The sequence below is a fragment of the Otolemur garnettii genome, unplaced genomic scaffold (assembly GCF_000181295.1).
Source record: "Otolemur garnettii isolate 467f Iridium unplaced genomic scaffold, OtoGar3 scaffold00204, whole genome shotgun sequence".
Lineage (NCBI taxonomy): Eukaryota > Metazoa > Chordata > Mammalia > Primates > Galagidae > Otolemur > Otolemur garnettii.
Genome location: NW_003852599.1, coordinates 1,907,318 through 1,926,877, shown reverse-complemented (window position 1 = coordinate 1,926,877; position 19,560 = coordinate 1,907,318). Strand labels below are relative to the sequence as shown.

Genomic DNA, 19,560 nt, shown 5'->3' with positions numbered 1-19,560 from the left:
ACACATTAAATATGCGTTGAATGTTGTTGTCATACGTATCTGTGTCCATCCCACCTACTCGAATGGGAGTTCTTTGAGGGAAGGGCTTCTGTTTTACTTATATCTGTATCTCTGAGACTCTGCACAGGCCCTGATGCTGTGTTTGTTGAATGCATCTATAAATAAGGAAATTAACAAATGCCATTCCTTAATTAGGGCAATGGAGTCGTCAGCAAATCTGAAGCCCTAATTCTGAGGCTGTGAAGTTTCAGAGACGAATGAATAGGCAATCCTTGAGCAAGTGTCTTGCCACAGTTCCCCAAGTCCAAATTTAACCCTAATTAAAAGAAAACTGAACAAGATTCTGTTCAGTTTAATCAGCACTAGATAGAACTATTGATTTCTCCCCCAAAGGCCATTTCTCCCCCATTGCTTCCCCACCTCTGTAAATGGCACTACTGTCCAACCAGGGGCTCAAGCCAAACACCTCAATTCAGCTTTACTATCTCTATAGACCCAAATCATCAGCAGGTCTATTGGCTCCTCTTAAAATATACACACAGAGTCCCCCACTTTTCTCATCTCTACTGCAGTCAACCTGGTCCAGCCACCAGCATCATCAGGCCTCACCTGAACTCTTGTAGCACCTTCTCAGAGGTCTACCAACATCTCTCTCACATACATACAAGCCATCTCTGTCTCTCTCCCCTACTAGAGTGTAGGTTCTGGAAAGGCAGGGCCTTATCTGGTTCAAAGCTCTAGCCCCTCTAATTTTCAGCACAGCGCCAGGCACATAGTAGATGCTTAATAAATGTTTGTTGAATGAATAAATGAACTTGACATATGTCCATACAGGGAAGTCAGCTTTGGGAGAAAAGTGAATGTGCTGCATTCACAGGAATGCAAAATGTAGACAAGGAGGATCCTGTCTCCTTAGACAGGATCATACCTGGATTACTGGACTTGGTTCTGAGAGTCATGCTGCCACAAGGACCAGAAATGTGGTTAGGAAACTGACCAAGTTGGCACGTGAGGAGAAACTTAGACAACCAGACGTATTTAGCTTATAGAGACAAAATTAAAAATCCTAGAAAGTATATTGTTGCTATCTTTTTAATATCTAAAGGGCTATTCAAAGAAAGGGGAGATAGATTTAGTTTGGAGCCCTAAGGGGGGAATCCAGATCAATGGGTATTAGTAGTTTGATAGAAAACACATTTTAGATGCAGGAAGAAAATGGCCTTTTGAGAAAATTCATAGCAAGGGAAGACACTGCCTTAGGAAGTGATAAGTTCTCCTTCTAAGGAAGTAGACAAGTGGTACAAGTATAGCACTTGGCAAGGACACTGAGGAGGGGATTCAAACAGCAGAAGACAGCCTCTAAAATCTCTTTCAAACTGGAGACGTCTGGGTTTCTATGATAGATAAGGACAGAGTTCAGAAAAAATTTCTGGCTAACAATAGTTTTATAACTTACCTACCTACCTTCCCCAATAGAAGGAAACATCAGCAAATTAAGCAATGGATAGACTAGCAGAGAGGGGTCTTGTGGGCCTGGAAGTATCCTATAGACACCATGGACAGCTGGATTTGAAGTCTGTGCGATCATTAGAACATGGGACTCTCAAATATTTTGATCACTCAGAGATGCCTCAGGTCCTAAGAGAATGCAACCAACACATTAAATAATGGCTAAGATGATCCTGGCTTTCATTTCTAAAACTCTACCACTTCCTAAATGGTAAGACCTTGGGAAAAAAAAAAATCAACCACTCCCAATCTCAGTTGCCTCATTGGCACAAAGGATTTTGTTTAAAAATGAAGGGTAGGGAGCAACTGAAACTAGAATTATTGAAACTTGGTGATAGGCACATAAACATTCACTATGCTAATTCTATGTGCTTGAAAATTTGCATAATAAAAAGGTTTTTTTATAAAAGATGGGGAGTTTTAAATAGTACCTACCTCATGAAATAACTGTAGTGCTTAAAGATATGATCATCATTACCACCATTACAAGAAATTTTTACAAATCCTGATAATTACCATAAATGTTTAAATATCGGCTGGATTCCTGTAGCTCAAGGATTATGGGGCTGGCCATATACACCTAGGCAGGCTGGTTCAAACCCAGTCTGAACCTGCTAAACAAAAATGACAACTGCAACAAAAAAATAGCTGGACATTGTGGCAGGCACCTGTAGTCCCAGCTGCTTATGAGGCTGAGGCAAGAGAATCACTTAAGCCCAAGAGTTTGAGGTTGCTGTGAGCTGTGCCATGACACTCTACTAAGGGCAACATAGTGGGACTTTGTCTTTAAAAGAAAAAAGTTTAGATATCTAACTTAGCATCCCATCAACCGTATGATATGCATAGTATTCATCTCCATGTGGGCAGATGAGGAGATCAAAGGTCACACAAATTAAATAGCAACAAATTCTTTAATTGCCACAGGGCTGGAATATAACCTGAAGCCAGAGTTATCTGACTTCACCAGAGCAGCTTTCTTTATTTCAGAATAGCTTGTTGTGTTCTGCTTGGTTGACTTCTGTACAATTATGATATCATTTATTCATCTAAGTCAGTAGCTTCCTACCTAGCTCTTTTTTCAGTAGCAGGGTCCTTTTTTTTGCACACAATCTTACTTAGAGCTTCAGTAAGTAAAATTGATAAAAGCTGAATAGCTCCGGCTGAAGTGGGGACTGGGGCCCCAGTCAGCTCACTTGAGTCCAGGACGGTCCCCGAAACACTCTGGGGGTTAGGGAGTGTCGTGTGAAAACCCTAGATCAAAGCCAACAACAACAATAAAACCGCCAACCCTAAGCATCACATGCTAGGAGCAGCCTCATTTGTATAATGTATCTTTCATTTCCCTGTCTCCCATCACATCTGATCCTCATTATCAACTCGGAGGTGGACAAGGCAGGGCATATCATCCTCAATTTGCAGATGAGCAAATCAAGGCCAAATGGAGTTAAGCAACTGGCCAAAGGTGTGCCAGTTCAATTTTTGGCCAAGTGCAAACTGGAAGTAGAGTCTGCCTCCATTAACTCGGTGTGACCTGGCAGAGAGGGTGCCATCTACTGGAAATTGCCACTGACCCTGGGTCTGCAAAGTGGACATCAGCTTCTTGGCCACTGAGAGCTTAGCACAGCCCCATGGGCTCTCCTGCCAAGGCCCTGTCCCAGAGCAGATGGCAATGGGCAGGGGAGAAGGGCTCACTGCCACCAAAGGCCTGACGGCAGGATTTTGGCTATAGACAAGCCATTCCCGTCTGAGCCACGTCATGCCGAGCACAGGGCAGAGGAGGCAGGAACAGCCAAAGTGCCTTCCACCCTCATCGGCAGCACATAAATGGGCCCACAGAGGGACAGCAAGTAGATCTGGGCATCAGTTACATGTTGCTTTTCTTCTTAGCCCTTACTTAGACATCCCTGAAAACAGAAGCAGCTGATAAAAGCTGGAATGACTCCCCTGCTCCAGAGCATCTCTTAACCGAGCAGGAGCAAGTGTTGGAACGGCAACACTTAATTATCACTTAGTCATTAATTAGCACTTAATTTTCAACACTTACTCCATCTGTAAAATGGGAACACTAATACCTGCCCCATAGGGACGATGGGAGGATTAATTAAGTTTGCAGCCCACTTTGAAGATGCAAAGCGTAGAATAAGTGTTCAACAATGGCATTAATAACCATAGCAAATTTACTTCCTTTTCTTAATGAGGACCCTTCTTCCTCTCTACTCCTTCCTCTCCTTACCAATTTCCATCCCCACCAATATTTGCCCACCTTTGACCTGGTGGAAAAACACTTAATTCTGTGTTTCCCAGACACAGGATTTCCCATCCAGGAAACGGGCTATTTACAGCCATCTCCAGCACTTTAATTTTCTATTATGTCCTCTGAATATGTCAATGCCTTCCCAGTAAATATTTTGATGTGTGCTCTTGCAGCAGCTTCTGTGGAGGCTGAATGGGACAGCTGCTCCCTGTATTAGGAATTCCAGATGTGGTTTTAAACCATCAGACTCATCTGTGTGAATGCCCAGCCTTTAGGTGGGAGAGGGGAAGGATCTTCTAGTCGCCTCTGGGGGAAAAGCCCCAAGCCATTTACCCCTAGGCTTTGGCTAGGGTTGTTTTTCAAAGACCTTAGATGCACATGCCTTTAGGATGAGAAATGGCCTTTTTAGTGGGCTGGTGAAGAGGCAGCCTAGAATATAGCCCTGGGCCGACCCTTCACGCCAGTAACTTCAGAACCTTGGCCAGCTCTTCTCTAACGATTGAACAAAGGACCACTGGGGGAGGCCGCAAGGAGGAAACATACAGTCTTCAGGGTTTAACCAGGCTGAATATAGGGTCAAGACATTCTCCCAAAAGGTCAGACTTCATCTCCCCCCTCTTCACTTGATGCTGACAAAGTACAGAAATACTCACTCTTCTTGGAAGCTGAGTCCGTAGTCTCTTGGAGTCCCACCCATGGGGACAGAGAGCTGCTCCATGGAGGTCCTGGGCTGCAAGGCCTCGGGTAGGCCTTGAACTCTCTTCCAGATTTCATGGCAAGTCTTGTCTAGGCTGTCTTGGGGTGTATCCTGGTGGATCCAGATGTATCTGGGGAATGGGCCCAGGGCGGAGGGGCGCTTGGCCACCAGGGCCGAGGATGAAGAGAGCCCATTCCCACTGGCCATCCTCCTCCTCTCTTTCCGGAAGCCCTTTTGTCCACCCAGGGCTCGAAGACAGGGGGACCATCCGCCACCACCCCTCATTCAACAGAAAGGGAGATGAGGATGGATCCTGGTGGAAGCGGGTCAGTCCTGCCTGCCTGCTGCTCTGGCAAGGCGACTGTGTTCAGAGGCCCTCGATTCGTGCGGGAGTGGTGGGTGGATGACAGCTTTCTTTTGGGGAGGGGGGGCTTATTTTGATTTGGGTTTTTTTGCTCTTTCCTGACTTTTTCCCCCCTCCCCCTCTCCCTTAGAAGAAAATATTTAAAAGTCAACAAAAACCAGTAGCTTAGTAACCGTGGAATCCCCCGGAGCTCAGGAACCAGGAGCCTGGGCGGGCAGAATGACATCTGGGAACAGCTGGAGGGAGAGGCTGGCTCTCCCCACGGTACCTGGGACTCCCCCCTTGAGACACCCCTGTGACACCTTGCGGCGCCTGGGCTCAGCCCATCCTTGCCCGCTGAGCCCCGCGATGACTGGGCGAGGGTCCGGCACCGTGCTAGGCGCCGCGGGGGCAGGAGCTCCCCAGACTAAGGCTCGGACCTTCCAGGAGCCCCACGCAGGTCAGGGCCAACGGCCCCGTGTCCCGTCGCAGAGTGCCCGCTTTGCCCCCCCTGGCTATCCTGCCAGTCCCTCTGTGCCCTGTCCGCAGCTGCTCTGCCGCCCCTGGAAAGCAAGAGTGGCTAGTGTGTCAACGAGCCCGCTGACCGGGGACCACCAGCAGACACCTGCGGCGGCCCGCGCCGGGCTGCGGGGAGCGGCTCCAGGAAAGCACCCGGACGCCTCCAGAGGGCGCGGTCTCGGCTGGGCAGACCGGCAGGGCGGCTCTGGCCAATTTACTTGCCAGTGGCTCCCAGACCCTCGCCGTCGAGCGCTGGGATTCTTTAGGTGGGTTTCAAACGCAGCAACGGCTTGGTGCGCGGGGCGCGGGGTTCCGCGGCCAAGGCCGCCGGGCGGGCTGGGGGGGGGGTGGGGGCGGGGAGGGGCCGCCAGTGCCCGGGGCGCCCTTAGGGATTAGGAGTCAAAGCCAAAGCGCTGGCTGCCCCACCCCACGCTCTCACACACACCTGGGGTCCGCCCGGGGGCCCTGCGCCTTTATCTGCCTGATTTTAACCCTAACTGCCATTTTATGTGGTGCTCAGCGTGTGCCAAGCGCTGGGCTCATATTCAATCCTATTCAAGCTCCTGAAATCAGTACCGTTTTTTGCTGTCGTTCTACACGTGAGGAAAGTGAGTCTCAAAGTCATGAAGGGTTGTGTCCAAAGCCTACTATGAAGTGGGGAGCTGGGACTCAGACACCAGCACGCTAGCCTTGACCTCGCGCCCTAATCTGCTGACATAGCCTCAGTAAGAACCCCAGGGTGGGGCGGGAGGTGGGGAGAACTCAGGCGGAGGGGCAGCCAGCAGGGCGGAGGGAGCTGTTGGCGATCAGCTGTTGTCACCCCTCAATGAACCAGCAACCCACATTGACACAGCACCTGTGCCCACGCGGGGCTCCGTGGCCCCCGAAACGTCAGTGCTTGTTGCTCCAGGGCTTCCCCTGAAAAGGAAGAGCAAGGAACAGCGAAAGAAGAAAGAAGAATGGACACACATAGACCAAGATGTCAGCCTGCAGGTGTACAGCTGGGTTGAATCCTGACACTCACTTCCCAGCTGTGTGCCTCTGGGGGATTTTGTAAGTTCTCCCATCCTCATTCCAATTTCCCCCAGCGCTCACAGAGTCCCTCCTGGATGCCAGATGAGCCGTAGGCACTGAAGAAGCACAAGGTGGCCAACACTCCTGGGGTCTCTGCTCTCAGGGAGGCTGTGTTCTAGTGCAGGGAGAGCCATCGCAAACTAGCCCGGCAAGAAAAATGAAAGCAGCAGTAATTACAGATGAAATAGGGCCCTGGTGGGAAATAACTAACTTAGCGAGGAAACCGGGATGGGAGAGGAGGCAGTGTTTGATGACCTTCCACGCAGGCCTCTTTGAGCAGGACCAGAAGAAATCCTTTTCTATAAGTTATAATGAGGATCCTCTTTGTGGCACATAGTAGGCACTCTGTAAATATGTGTTGGGTGAATTCATGGTATACTGTATGTAAAGTGCCAGGCATACAGTAGGTGCCCCATACACAACGTTGTTCTTTCCAGAGGAGCCGAGTTCCTGGAAATGTTGACTCTAAATTTTGAAATCCGAGCTTCATTCCTCTTTGATTTTCATTACAAAATTGAAGATGTGTTCCTTTGGGGAAAATTCCGAGGACCTAGACTGAATAAAATTATAGTTAAGAATGTAGAAAACCTTTTAAAATAAGTGTATTTAAAGGAAAAGTGATCATTTCTGATGAAATATTAATAGTTCTGAAAATGTCACTGGGTGTTAGGGCTGCTTGGCATTTGGTTGGCTAACACCTAAGCTTAGAGGGGCATGCCAGCCACCCTGCACTGCCCAGGCCACGGGACTCTGCTGAGCCAGCCAGCTCACTCCCTCCTGCTCTCTCTCTCCCTCAGCAGGAGACCAGGCAAAGGGGCTGAATTAGAAAGGATTGCAAGAAAAATAAAATAAAATAAAATACAGCACAGATAGGGAACAAAGAGCATGTTTTTAGAGCACACAGAGGCGCGTTCTAGAAGATTCTGCCTTAAGTGATGTAGTCAGAAACAGGATAAAGCCATATCCACTATGGTGGCCACTAGTCCATGAGGTTATTTTCATTTTAATTTAATGTAAATTAAACTCAAAAGTCAGCTCCTCAGTTGCACTAGCCACATTTCAAGTGCTCTGTAGCTATATGTAGCTAGTGGCTACCCTACTGGACAGCACAAAGGACATTTCCGTCATGGTGAAACATGTACACTGTAGAACCAGACTACCTGGGCTCAAATTCTGAGTTCATGTTTTCTGGCAACGCAGAGTTAGACCAATTACTCTGTGCCTTGGCGTATTAGTTTGCTAGGATTGCTAATCACCAAGCAGCACAGATGTGTGTGTGGCTTAAACAAAAGAAATTTATTTCTTCGTAATTCTGAAGGCTGTAAGTCCAAGGTATCGTTCTAAGATCTTGTTCCTTGACCTGCTTATAGGCTGTCTTCCTCTGTCTTCACATGAGCTATGCGCATCCCTGTCCTAATATCCTTTTCTTAAAAGTCCATCAGTCAGATTAGGACACATCCTAATGAGTTCTCATTTTATCTTAAGCACCTCTTTAAAGTTTGTATCTCCATATCAAGTCACACTGTGAGGCACTGAAGGCTGGGAGCGTAACATATGAATTTGGAGGGGTGGGGATGTAATTGTGTCCACAATACTTGGTTTCCGCATCTGTAAAATGGGACAGTAATGAAGAACACGGGTTTTACGGAACTGTTGTAGCTATTCCATCACTAAATAATTGCTTCACACATGGGAAGTCCTTAGAGCAGTGATTTTCAACTGGTCCACTGCAGCACACCAGTGTCCCATGAGCGGATCAGATAAGAGTGCCATAAAAAATTTTATTTATTTATTATTTATTTAGACAGAGTCTCACTTCATTGCCCTCATAGAGTGTCATGGTGTCATAGCTCACAGCAACCTCAAACACTTGGGCTCAAATAATCCTCTTGCCTTAACCCCCCAGCTAGTTTTTTTCAGGGTCTCCCTCTTGCTCCGGCTCATCTTAAACTCCTGAGATCAAGCAATCCACCAGCCTCAGCCTCCCAGAGTGCTAGTAGGATTATAGGCATGAGCCACTTTGCCCTGCACCTCGAAAAATTTTAAAGATCATTAATTAAGTTATTTATGAAAGAAATTCAAAGCATAATAAGTATATTCTTTTTTTCACTTTTTTTTTTATCAACAAAATTTAAGTGTGCCATGGCATTATACCTCATAGCAACCTCAAGTTCGAAAAAAAAGCAAGGTCTAAAAACCTCAAGGTCTAAAAAATTTAACCATAGGTTCAAGTGTGCTGTGAGATTTTAAAAAATGTTGAACAACACTGCCTTAGAGCAACAACCAGCACGTGTGTAGAGCACACGAAAAGTGCTGCATGCTATTCTGTTTGTTGATTACACTGCCAGGTATGCCTTTGGAGTTTCTGAATAACAGCTTTTGTGCTCTGTGTAGGGAGGGAGAACTTTAGTTCTACTGGGGAAATTGTTCTTTGATGAAGAAGTGGACTCGGAATCATCATTTACACCTTTCCAGGCTTTGTTCATTTTTAAGCACCTATCTGGGACCAGGACTATACAAGAGACACAGAGATTCGAGATGAGAAAGACCTCTACCCTAGACTGAGTCACAACCTAGTGAAGGGGGCGGGCGGGCAAAGCATTTCATAGGCGCCTGCTGCAGAGCTGTGTGGCATGAGCCAACTCATTCCTGTCCTTATTCAACATGGAGTTATGTTCTTCCAGTACATGCATCTGTGTGCCCAGCACTGTCCCCAGTGCTGAAGATAGAGTAGTAAAGATGACAGGCTGGGTTTCTGCCCTCTTTATTAGAGCTTGAAGTGAAGCCTTCAATGGTCATGGATTCCATATTATCTATGAATTATTATTAGCTTGGAAAAATTCTTAAAATTTCCCCCTTAACCACTGACATGCCCCTGGACAGGTTGTTTAGCCGCTATGTTTGCTCATCTACAAAATAGAGTGGTTTGCTGACAACTGAGATGATACACGTAGTGCTTAGGATAGTGAGTCTAGCTAATGCGTGTACCTGAGGAAAGTTGGCTGTCATTATTTAGAATTCTGGGAAGTCCAGGTGCAGTGGCTCACACCTATAATCCTAGCACTCTGGGAGGCTCAGGTGGGTGGATTGCTTGAACTCAGGAGTCCAAGACCAGCCTAAGCAGGAGCGAGACTCTGTCTCCACTAAAAATAGAAAAACTGAGATGGGCAGCTCCTGTGGCTGAAAGGAGTAAGGCACCGGCCCCATATGCTGGAGGTAGTGGGATCAAACCCAGCCCTGGCCAAAACCTGCAAAAAAAAAAAAAAAAAAACGGAGGCAAGAGGATGACTTCAGCCCAAGAACTTGAGGTTGCTGTGAGGTATAATGCCCTGGCACTCTAGTCAGGGTGCCAGAGTGAGACTCTGTCTCAATAAATAAATAAATAAATACAATTTGGGGATTCTTGCTTTCCTACTTAGAACCGGGAAAGTCTCGGGAGGAGGCAACTCTCCTACCTATCCCCTAGACAAAGCCTCTACTCACCTGGCTTCCCCCTCTGACACAAACAAGCCTAGATTGGAAAACTCAAAAAGGTGGGCATGGCCTAGGGCTCCTTTAAGACTTCCCTAGACCCTGAGCCTGCTTACTCTCATAGATCCTGTTCCTCATCTGACATACTTGAAACACACCCACCTCTCACAGCAAATATAACTTTTGGCTATAAAAGAAAATTGCGAGGATTTCTGCCATTTTTGCCTTTGAAAATTTTTGGCCATGAGTAAATTATTTAATTTATGATCGGCTGTGATTTCTCACCGATCTTAGTGCCTACTTGAGAAATCTTGTGCAGTGGGAAAACTCCAACCTACAAATTGGTATCCAATGCAATGAAATTTTTACGACTACTAAATTCAACAGTTAATGAAGTTGACATAATGTTACACTCAGCATTTAATTAAATATTTACTGATTTGAATGTTCCAGTCTTTTCTTTCATAGTGTGGAGCCCATAACACAATTCTTAGGCCTCACACTTTTTGTAAGCCCCTGAAAACAAGACAGACCCCCATTACCATGCCAATGATGCCCAATGAATCAAACTGCTCAGAGGCAGGGCCCATGCATAATGATATCCGGGCACATTCTTGAGGGAAAAACTATCAAGCTAGAGGAAGAACAGGTAGGTGGTGGCCATGTTTCATAGCAATGGACCACCCCTGGATGTTGCCTCAGCAGCAGAATAGGGCTGCCGAGCAGCTAGCCACTTTCAGGACTTTGAAAAGGAACCTAGAGTGTTCTGGAAGCAAAGCTGTGACTCAGTCACTTCTCTCTCCTGGCAACACCATTAGCGATCCCTGCCATTTCCCAGGAGATTTTAGCCCTTATTATTGCTTCATTCCTTACCCACATGTGAGAAGGTCGTTAAGAGCTTGACCAGTGGCAGGTAACACACTGGTATTTGTATCTCTGCTCTGCCACTTCCTAAGAGGTGGCTTTGCACATTCTTAACTTCTGCCATTGCTTCATCTGCAAAGTAGTAAAAACAATAGACAAGTTCGGGGGTGGAGGGAAGTTTCAAATAGGAAAATGCATTTGAAGTTCTCAGCAGTCCCTGGATCATGGTATGTCTTCAATAGTGGAAACATTATACTTATTACTATTATTGCTTGTTATTATTGATCTTGTAAAATAAAAATGGCAGCCTATGAAATCTCCATTTAAAGATAGGGGAAAGGACAGTCAATGTGGCAAAGGAAAAGAATATGATGTGGCAGTAGTGGTCCCTTAAGGTGGCAACAAAGTCAGAATCCACTTGACCTTCTGCCTCCTGCTGTGGTCCTTCTGTTAGACCCCCGTCATGAAAGACGCCCCAAGGATTCTTAGAGAGGGTCTTTATGGGATCTCTCTCAACCAGAAGTTTGGTTCTCAGCCCATCCTTCCATAATTTCCATGCTGGGATATTGGTCACCAAAAGGCATTTCTGTAAAACTTCTGTTAGCTTGCTGCTGAGATGATTTGAGGCGGCTTTCAGATTAAAAAGTACAAAATATAACACTGAAGAATGAAGCAAGAACTGACTCCACCTAAAGCAAGCAGAAAAAGTTGCTACTTTCAGGCGCCTGAATGGGTCAGACCGCATGGAGGGAATAAGGTAATAAAACTGGGTATCCCTATTTGTCAGCTAAAGCAAAAATGGAAAAACATCGGCTAGCAGAGTTTTTATTTTCTGACAGCAGAAAATACACATCTTCATCTGCAGAGACAAAATGTTTCCTGGAAATAACCCCAAGCATGAATTTATCATGAGTCCTTGTATAAAGGACACAGAATGACATAGTGGGCAATATATTCAATTCTGTTTTCATAAAAGACAGCAATGCTGTTAAGTTGGTCAGTTTCTCACATCAGGGTTCTCTGAAGAGAGACAGCATAACAGTAAATCATAACTTAGTAAAGACATTTCTTTAAGGAGCTCAGATAATGAAGTACAGGAGTGATACCTTTGGGTCCATTCTACAAACATTACTGAGCACCTCCTCACGCATCCATCCATCCATCCACCCACCCACCCAGCAAAGATTTCCTGAATGTCCAGCAGGCACCAGACACTCTGAATGATGCTGGTGAGTATTTCTTGTAAGAGCGGACACCTGGACTGAGTTTTGAAGGGCAAATAGGAGAAGGTCAGACATAGCAGGAGGAGAGTATTCCAGGCAGAGGAGCAGTAACCACAGGGACGTGGAGGGAGTGAGACAGGGTGACTCATGGCAGAAGGGTAAGGGCCTCAGACCGGCAGAGGAGGTTCAGGACCAGAGTAACATGATGCCAGAGGGACAGGCAGGAGCAGATGATGGAGACTACTGTAGGGAGGATCTAGCAGGGAGCTTCGATTTTACTGTATGGGAACACGGGGAGCTGTAAAATCAGGTTAGTGTTTTTAAAAGATAACCAATGGGAAAGAGGAAGGTGCATCGAATGGGGCAAGAGCAGAGGTGGGCAGCTGTTGTGAGTTACTCAGCTGTTGTAACCTGAAAGACAGCTAACAGGGACCCTGGTTAGGTTCTAGGAGGTATTAATTACCCAGGCAGAATCTGGAGGGCTGAAGGATGGCCTGGATGTGGGAGCCAAGTGAGAGGGGGGTGTGGAATGACCCCACAGATTCCTGGTTTGAGACCTGGGTGTATGTGGAAACCCTTGCTGACCTGGGCAGAGGGAGACCATGCTGGAGAGCCCCAAGTAAGTGAATTTCAGTCTGAGCAGGCTGGAGTGAGGGTCCTGGGAGTCATTCCAAGAGGAGAGAATGCTAGATGCAACACAGGCACTGGGTCCTCTGGAAACAAAAGATTTCTGCCATAGTAGCTGCCTATCCACCAGGGGAGACAAACCGGACCACTGAGTCACAGAACAGAGGTCTTTTCCCCCCTCACACTCTTCTTCTGGCGCCTTGGGCTGCTGTGAGTACTGCAGATTTTCACACAGTGACTACCTCCCACTCCAAGCTTTTTTTCCTGGAAAGTGCCACTTCTCGCCCTTCTCCCTCCCCCTCCTTGTTGTTTCTCTTACACCCTGTATCTTCCTGGAGTAATTGATCATGCTCTGCTGTTTAACTCTCTTTGCAACAAACTATCCACCCTCTGAGTGCAGGAGCTACATGTAAGGTCTGATCCTTCTTTATATTTGTTCCCTTGGCACCTCACAGAGCCTGACATGCAGATCAGTGTTTGTGGCATAAACAAATCAGTGAGTGAGGAGTGAACGAATTACTGTACAGGATACTATAGGAAAAATCTGGCTGAGCATGGTGGCTCACACCTGTAATCCTTACATTCTGGGAGGCCAAGGCAGGTGGATCACTTGAGCTCAGGAGTTCAAAACCAGCCTGAGCAAGTGCAAGACCCCATCTCTAAAAAGAGCTGGGTATTGTGGTAGGCCCCTGTAGTCCTAGCTATTTGGGAGGTGGAGGCAAGGGGATTGCTCCAACCCAGGAATTTAAAGTTGCTGTGAGCTGTAACACCATGGCATTCAACCCCAGGGTGACTGAGTGAGACTCTGTCTCGCAAAAAAAAAAAAAAAAAAAAAAAAAAGAGGAAGTATGTATAAGGCTATTGCTAGCTGCTGCGACAAACCCCAGTATTTCAATGGCTTAACACCGGTAAAGGTAATTTCCCATATAAGAGGCTGATGCAAGTGTTCCTAGTAGGTGAGTGTCTTTCTTCCATGTGGTGATTTGGAGATTTAGGCTTTTTCCATCTTGTGGCTCTGCCACCCCCAGGGACTCAAATACTCTGTATCCGGTCAGCAGACAGGAGACTAAGAGTGAGGGGATTTTGTGGTGTGAGCCTTGAAGTGACACACATCACTTCTGGTTGCATTTCTTTGGCTAGAGCCCTGTCTCGTGAATGCATCCAGCTGCAAAGGGGCCTGAGAAGTATAGTCCTAGCTAGGTAGCCACTTCTTAGTAACAACTCCGCACTGTTGACATTTTGGGCCGGGTAATTCTTTTGGGCAGAGAGAGGATGCAGGATGTTTAACGGCATCCCTGGCCTCTACCCTTTAGATGCCAGTAGTACCTTCTAGTTCAACAACTAAAAATGTCTACAGGCTGGGCACAGTAGCTCATGTCTGTAATCCTAGCACTCTGGGATGCCAAGGCAGGTGGATAGCTTGAGCTCATGAGTTCAAGACCAGCCTGAGCAAAAGAGAGACCATATCTCTACTAAAAATAGAAAATCTCAGGCAAGAGGATTGCTTGAGCCCAAGAGTTGGAGGTTGCTTACCCTCTTGGAGGGTATGATGCCACAGCACTCCACCCAGAATGACGAAGAGAGACTGTCTCAAAAAATAAATAAAAATAAAAATGTCTACAGATATTGCCAAATGTTCCCTGGGGGCAGGGGATCACCCTCAGTTGAGAACCTCTATGCTATGGCAGGGAAAGTAGAAATTTTTGATGTCCAACTAGCTATTCATGCTGAAAGGGCCATCTACCCCAGCAACGGGTAGGAGGGGGGAGTTTTAAGAAAGGTTATCTGAGTAGATGACCCTTGAGTCGATTAGGAATTAAAGGAGAGGGAATTGTACTGCAGGCAGAGGAAAAGAGCATGAATGGCCCAGGCCATGGGCCCTTTTTTACTTCTCCCTCTGGAGGAGGGGGTCCCTTGGTTCCTTCTGGAGTTTTCCATCAGGAACCCCTTCTGTCATCATTCTTGGGGCAGCAGATCCTGCCATTTCTACTGACAGCCTCACCCTTAGGAGATGCTTTGTTTCTGCCTGGTCATGCTCATGATTTAAGAATTCCTATCCCAGCTCAGGTCCTATGCTTTGCCTCTGAGCCTGCCGTGGTCCTGTGGCCCTTTTCTGCAGTCTTACCTGCCCTGTGGCCTCCACTTTGCCCTCATGTCATTGGAGTCCTCCATTTGCTCCCTCTCTCTTTCCCTTGGCTTTAGAAGGCTCTTTGATCTAGCTGGGTGTTGTGGTGGGTGCCTGTAGTCCCAGCAACTCTGGAGGTTGAGGCAAGAGAATCACCTAACCCAAGACTTGGAGGTTGCTGTGAGCTGTGATGCCATGGCACTCTACTGAGGGAGATAAAGTGAGACTCTGTCTCTAAAAAAAGAAAAAAACAGAAGGAGGCTCTTTGATCCTTTTCTTGGGTCAGAATGAAAACTTCAGGGCATCGAGCCTACAGTTCCTACTTGAATGATGCCAAGTCCTCTAGAGCATCAGGCCTTGTTTTCTTTCTAAAACAAACTCTGATCTTATCTGGATATTAGGCTTATCTTGGTGAGTCACTAGACTGCATTGGGCTTTTTGTAATGTGATATTGTAAAGACACCTCACCCATGGCTGCCTGTTGAAGGGGCAGGCAGGGAGCCAGCCCTGGGGGCTGGCCTGAGAGCTCCACTCTCTGAGGCTGGCTGAGGAGGGCTATTATTATCTCTGTCTCCTGCCTCTCTGTTGTGCTGCCGATATTTCCAGGGCCCCTATCCCTGCCTTTGCCCACATCTCTCCTAGCTCAGACTATTGCAGTAGTTTCCCAAGCAATGCCCCTTCCCTTGTGTCTATTCCCCAAAGAGAAGCCAGATGCATGCCAGGCTGTGTCACTTGGCTTCTCTTTCCTAGGAATGAAAATCCACCTCTTCTGTTCATCTTTCCAGACACTGCTGCTAAAGCAGCCATGCCATACACAGGTTTTTTATTTGTTTTTGAGGCAGGATTTTGCTCTGTTGCCTGGGTGAGAGTGCAGTGGTATGACCATAGCTCTCTGCAATATCCAACTCCTGGGCTCACACAATCATCGTGCCTCAACCTCCTGATCAGCTGAGTCTATATGTGCACACAAGGCTAAGTTTTCTACTTTGGGGGGAGGGGCGTACAGACAGGGTCTTCCTATGTTGCTCAGGCTGGTCTTGAACTCTTGGCCTCAAGTGCCCCTCCTGCCTCTACCTCCCAAAGATGTAAGCCACTCCCTGACCATAACAGTCTTAATAGATAGCTCTTTTTTTTTTTTTTTTTTTTGAGACAGAGCCTCAAGCTGTCCCCCTGGGTAGAGAGCTGTGGCATCACAGCTCACAGCACCTCCAACTCCTGGGCTTAAGCAAATCTCCTGCCTCCACCTCCCAAGTAGCTGGGACTACAGGCACCCAGCACAATACCTAGCCATTTTTTGGTTGCAGCCATCATTGTTGTTTGGTGGGCCTGGGCTGGATTTGAACCCACCACCTTAGGTGTATGTGGCTGGCGCCTTAGCCACTTAAGCCACAGGCGCCGAGCCGTTAGCTCTTTATATATATTCTGACTGTCACAAATCTGTGCTCTCTCTCCTGCCTCCACCTTTCGGGGGTGGTGGTGGCTAAACTGCATCCCCCTGACCCCAACTCATCAGAACGTAACTTTATTTGGTGGTAGGGTCTTTACAAAGTCAATTAAGTCAAAATGAGGTCATTAGGATGGACCCTAATCTGAGGGGAATGGTGTCCTTATAAGGGGAAATTTGGACACAGATGTGTATAGTGAACACATGGAAAAGACAGCCATCTACAAGAAGAGAAGCATCAGAAAGAACCAACCCTACTGACACCTTGATCTTGGACTTCTAGCCTCCAGAACAGCAAGAAAATACATATTGTTTAAGACACAGTCTATGGTACTTTGTCATGGTAGCAGCCCTAACAAATCAGTATACCTTCTAGATTCCACTGCCTAAGAATAAAACCCAAATTCCTTACCATCTCAAGACCCAGCATGATCTGGCCTCTCCTCTTGACCCTGTCTCCCAGGCATCTCCCATTGCTCCCATTGATCCAGCCCCACCCTCCTTCTCCAGGTCCCTTTTCCTTTTTGCAGCCTTGCCCACGCTCTCTGTACCCAAAGACCCTTCCCCAACTCTTGGTATAACTGCCTTAATGTTAGACTCCTTCTTCAAGGTTACCACCTCAGAGAGGCCTTCCCAGAACATGTCTCTAAACTATATCCTGTATTCTTTCTCCTAGCACCATGACCTTTCCCTTCATAGCGCCCTTAACTAGTAGCTTTATGTTGATTGGTTTATTTATTGCCTGCCTTCATCAAGTCAGAGACTGTTCACTAGGTGTATATTCATTATCCAGCACGTAACAATGCTCAATAAATATTTGTTGAGTAAATGAATCTTTCCCTTGTTAAGATCTTTATCCAGGCCCCAGGGGCCAGCCAAAATCCTGCTTCCCTCCTTATGTTAGTCTTCCAATCCTGCAAGTTCAAGAATAGCTCACTGGCCTGATATGTCTCTCTGTAGCATGCCCCTCATTCAGCCGTGGTGATTACAGCTGTCTGACTGCATCAGGCTACGTGTGGGCTTCTGCCCTGTGTTCTCCCAAAGCAGGACCCCACACTGTGCATCTCTCAGCCCCTACAGCACAGCATCGCTCAGGGCCTGGGGCTCAGGAGGCTTTCAGTAGATGCATCTGGACCCAAATAGATCAGAGAGAGCAGGATCGGTGGAGGATGTGAGTAACTGGGCTGTCTACCGGGATAAAAAAGGTGCCCCTACCTCCACAGCCCCCAGGGAGAAGGATGGCAATCCAGGGAAGGTGTGGGGGTAAGTTCCATCTGCCCGTTGCAACCACAAGAGAAAAGTTTTGGGGGTGAGGACATGAGGAAAATCCATCCTCTTGGAGCGCCAGAACTAGAGAGCAGCCCAGACTCTTCTGCCCAGCTATGGGCTGCAAAGGAGGGAGGGGCATCTCTGCCAGACCCTTTTTCTGGAGGAGAATCCTGCCTCCAAGAGAGGGGAGGGTCGAGATCAGGAGATTAGGGGTCAGGAGCTCACCCCCAGGTTAGGCCCAGCCAAGGGCCCCCAAGGCCACCAATACTCCTGGCCTAGCCAGTCCCTCCCTCCTCTCCAGGGCTGATGGGAAGGCTGTGCCCTCTCCTTCGGGGGCTGGGTCTGGACAATGGGAAGGGAAAAGCCCCCTCCTCGCTGCCCCAAGAAAATAAAGCGGGCCTTTCACTGAAGAGTTCTGGCTGCTTCGGTTGGCTCTTGGCACTCAACGAGGCGGCGTCGGGAGGGGCGGGCCAGCAAGTGTGTTGGGGGTGGGGATGGGGCCGGCGATTCTGAGCAGGCTAGCCCGCCCAGGGCCACAGAGCTGGCTCCCCAGCTGTGGGATGAGCTCATGCGGGGAAACCGGAACAACTTGGGGTGGGGGGGGGAGGGAGGAAGACCCGCATCAGGGAGCTGCGAAAGCAAAGCGTGGACCTGGGGAGCAAGTTTTTCGTGGGGAGTAAAGACAACACTCCCCTGGCCCTGCCCCTCCTTCCAATCCGAATCCCTAACCCAAAGCCCCTCTCTACGCCCTTCCCCGGAAATATCCAAGTCCCGCGGTCCACTGCTGCCTTGGCCACACAGATGCCAGGAACGCGTTGCTGCTCCTGGAGCTCGGAGCCTCTCTCGGATGGCTTCCGAAAGGGGGGTGGGGGCGCCCATGGACAGGTGCCTTTCTGGTGCAAGAGCCTTGCCCCTCTCGGTCCCTTCTAGCCTTCTCCCTCTCCGAAGCGTCTCTTCCCTATAGCCGAGACTTTGGCGTAGACAGCGAAGGAGCCATCGTGACTGGCGGAGGAGTCTAGGGTAGACCAGACAGAGACTGCGACCGAGTCGGGGTGGGGGAGGGGGTGGGGATCGACGCTGAACCCTTGGGGCCTGGAGACAGCGGCTACTGGGGAGAGGTGGGGAGCGGCTCACGCCATTGGGAGGAACTCGCCGGGTTTGGGGGCATGGCTGGGAGGGGGAGGGGGAAAGAAGAATCATGGTCCGGCTATTTAAATTTGAGGATAAATTGTACAAGTAACTCTTGCACCGTCTTTCCACCTAACCCCACCTAATCCCCCTCCCTCGCGCACACGGGCACTCCTTCCTCTAGCCTAGTATTTTGTCTTAGGGTAGGAATAGGACCGCGCAGGGTCAAATGAACCGGTGGGTAAGCACCCCCACCCAACCTGCCCTCCAATTCTGACTCAGTCTACGCAGACAAACCTCTTTCCTGAGATGGGGTAGGAGGCTATTGCGATGAGGTTTGTAAGCATCGCCCCCTGGGCCCAGATTGCAAGTTCAAAGCCACCACCCAAGATCAGCTTGTAAAAGCCACGACTTGGGCAACAACCGCGTCCTTCTTTGGTTACCTTTCCCAGACAGTATTCCAATTTCCAAACGTAGAAGAGGCGTGTGTGTATGTGTCTGTGTGTGTGGGTGTGTGTCACTGTGTATGTGTGTGTACAGAGGGTGTATTAATAGGTGATCTTATAAATGAAAACCAGAGGACTGAACTTAAAAGAAACTGGTCAATTGTAAAACAAACAGGAATAAACAACCCTTTAGATGTAATTTGTGGTTTATCTGGAGGTAGAGGTGGCGGTGAAAAGGAACCCCCACCCCCCAATATTTTTCCCTGGCTGCGCCTCCCCCAGCCTTTGGAGCGGCCGAGAAGCGGCTCCGGAGTGATTAATCCGGGGATAATTCACCCCCCCGCCCCCCGGCGCGAACCCCGCGAAGCGGGATTGGAGCGAGTCATTTCCGAGAGCGCAGCGCGCCTCTCCCCGGCCGGGCGGACACTTGGTTCATTCCAGCCGCAGAAGCTCAGGGCTCCCGCGTACCGGGATTTTTTCCGAGCAGAAAAAAGCTCCAGAGCTCTCCTGACCTCCTTTCTCCTCAGCGGCGAGCGGAGCCTCTCCCTCTGCGCTGCCGGCCGCGCC

The 19,560-nt window shown here is 48.3% G+C and overlaps 1 protein-coding gene across 1 annotated transcript in view; it reads right to left on the bottom strand.

Moving 5' to 3' along the window:
• CUNH1orf94 (chromosome unknown C1orf94 homolog) overlaps positions 1–4,745 on the bottom strand; it is a 39,560-nt gene extending 34,815 nt beyond the window's left edge. The window contains exon 1 of the mRNA XM_003801271.2: positions 4,417–4,745. Within this exon, the coding sequence (XP_003801319.1) occupies positions 4,417–4,745 (329 nt within the window). The remainder of the gene's footprint in view (positions 1–4,416) is intronic.
• Between the last annotated feature and the right edge of the window lie 14,815 nt (positions 4,746–19,560).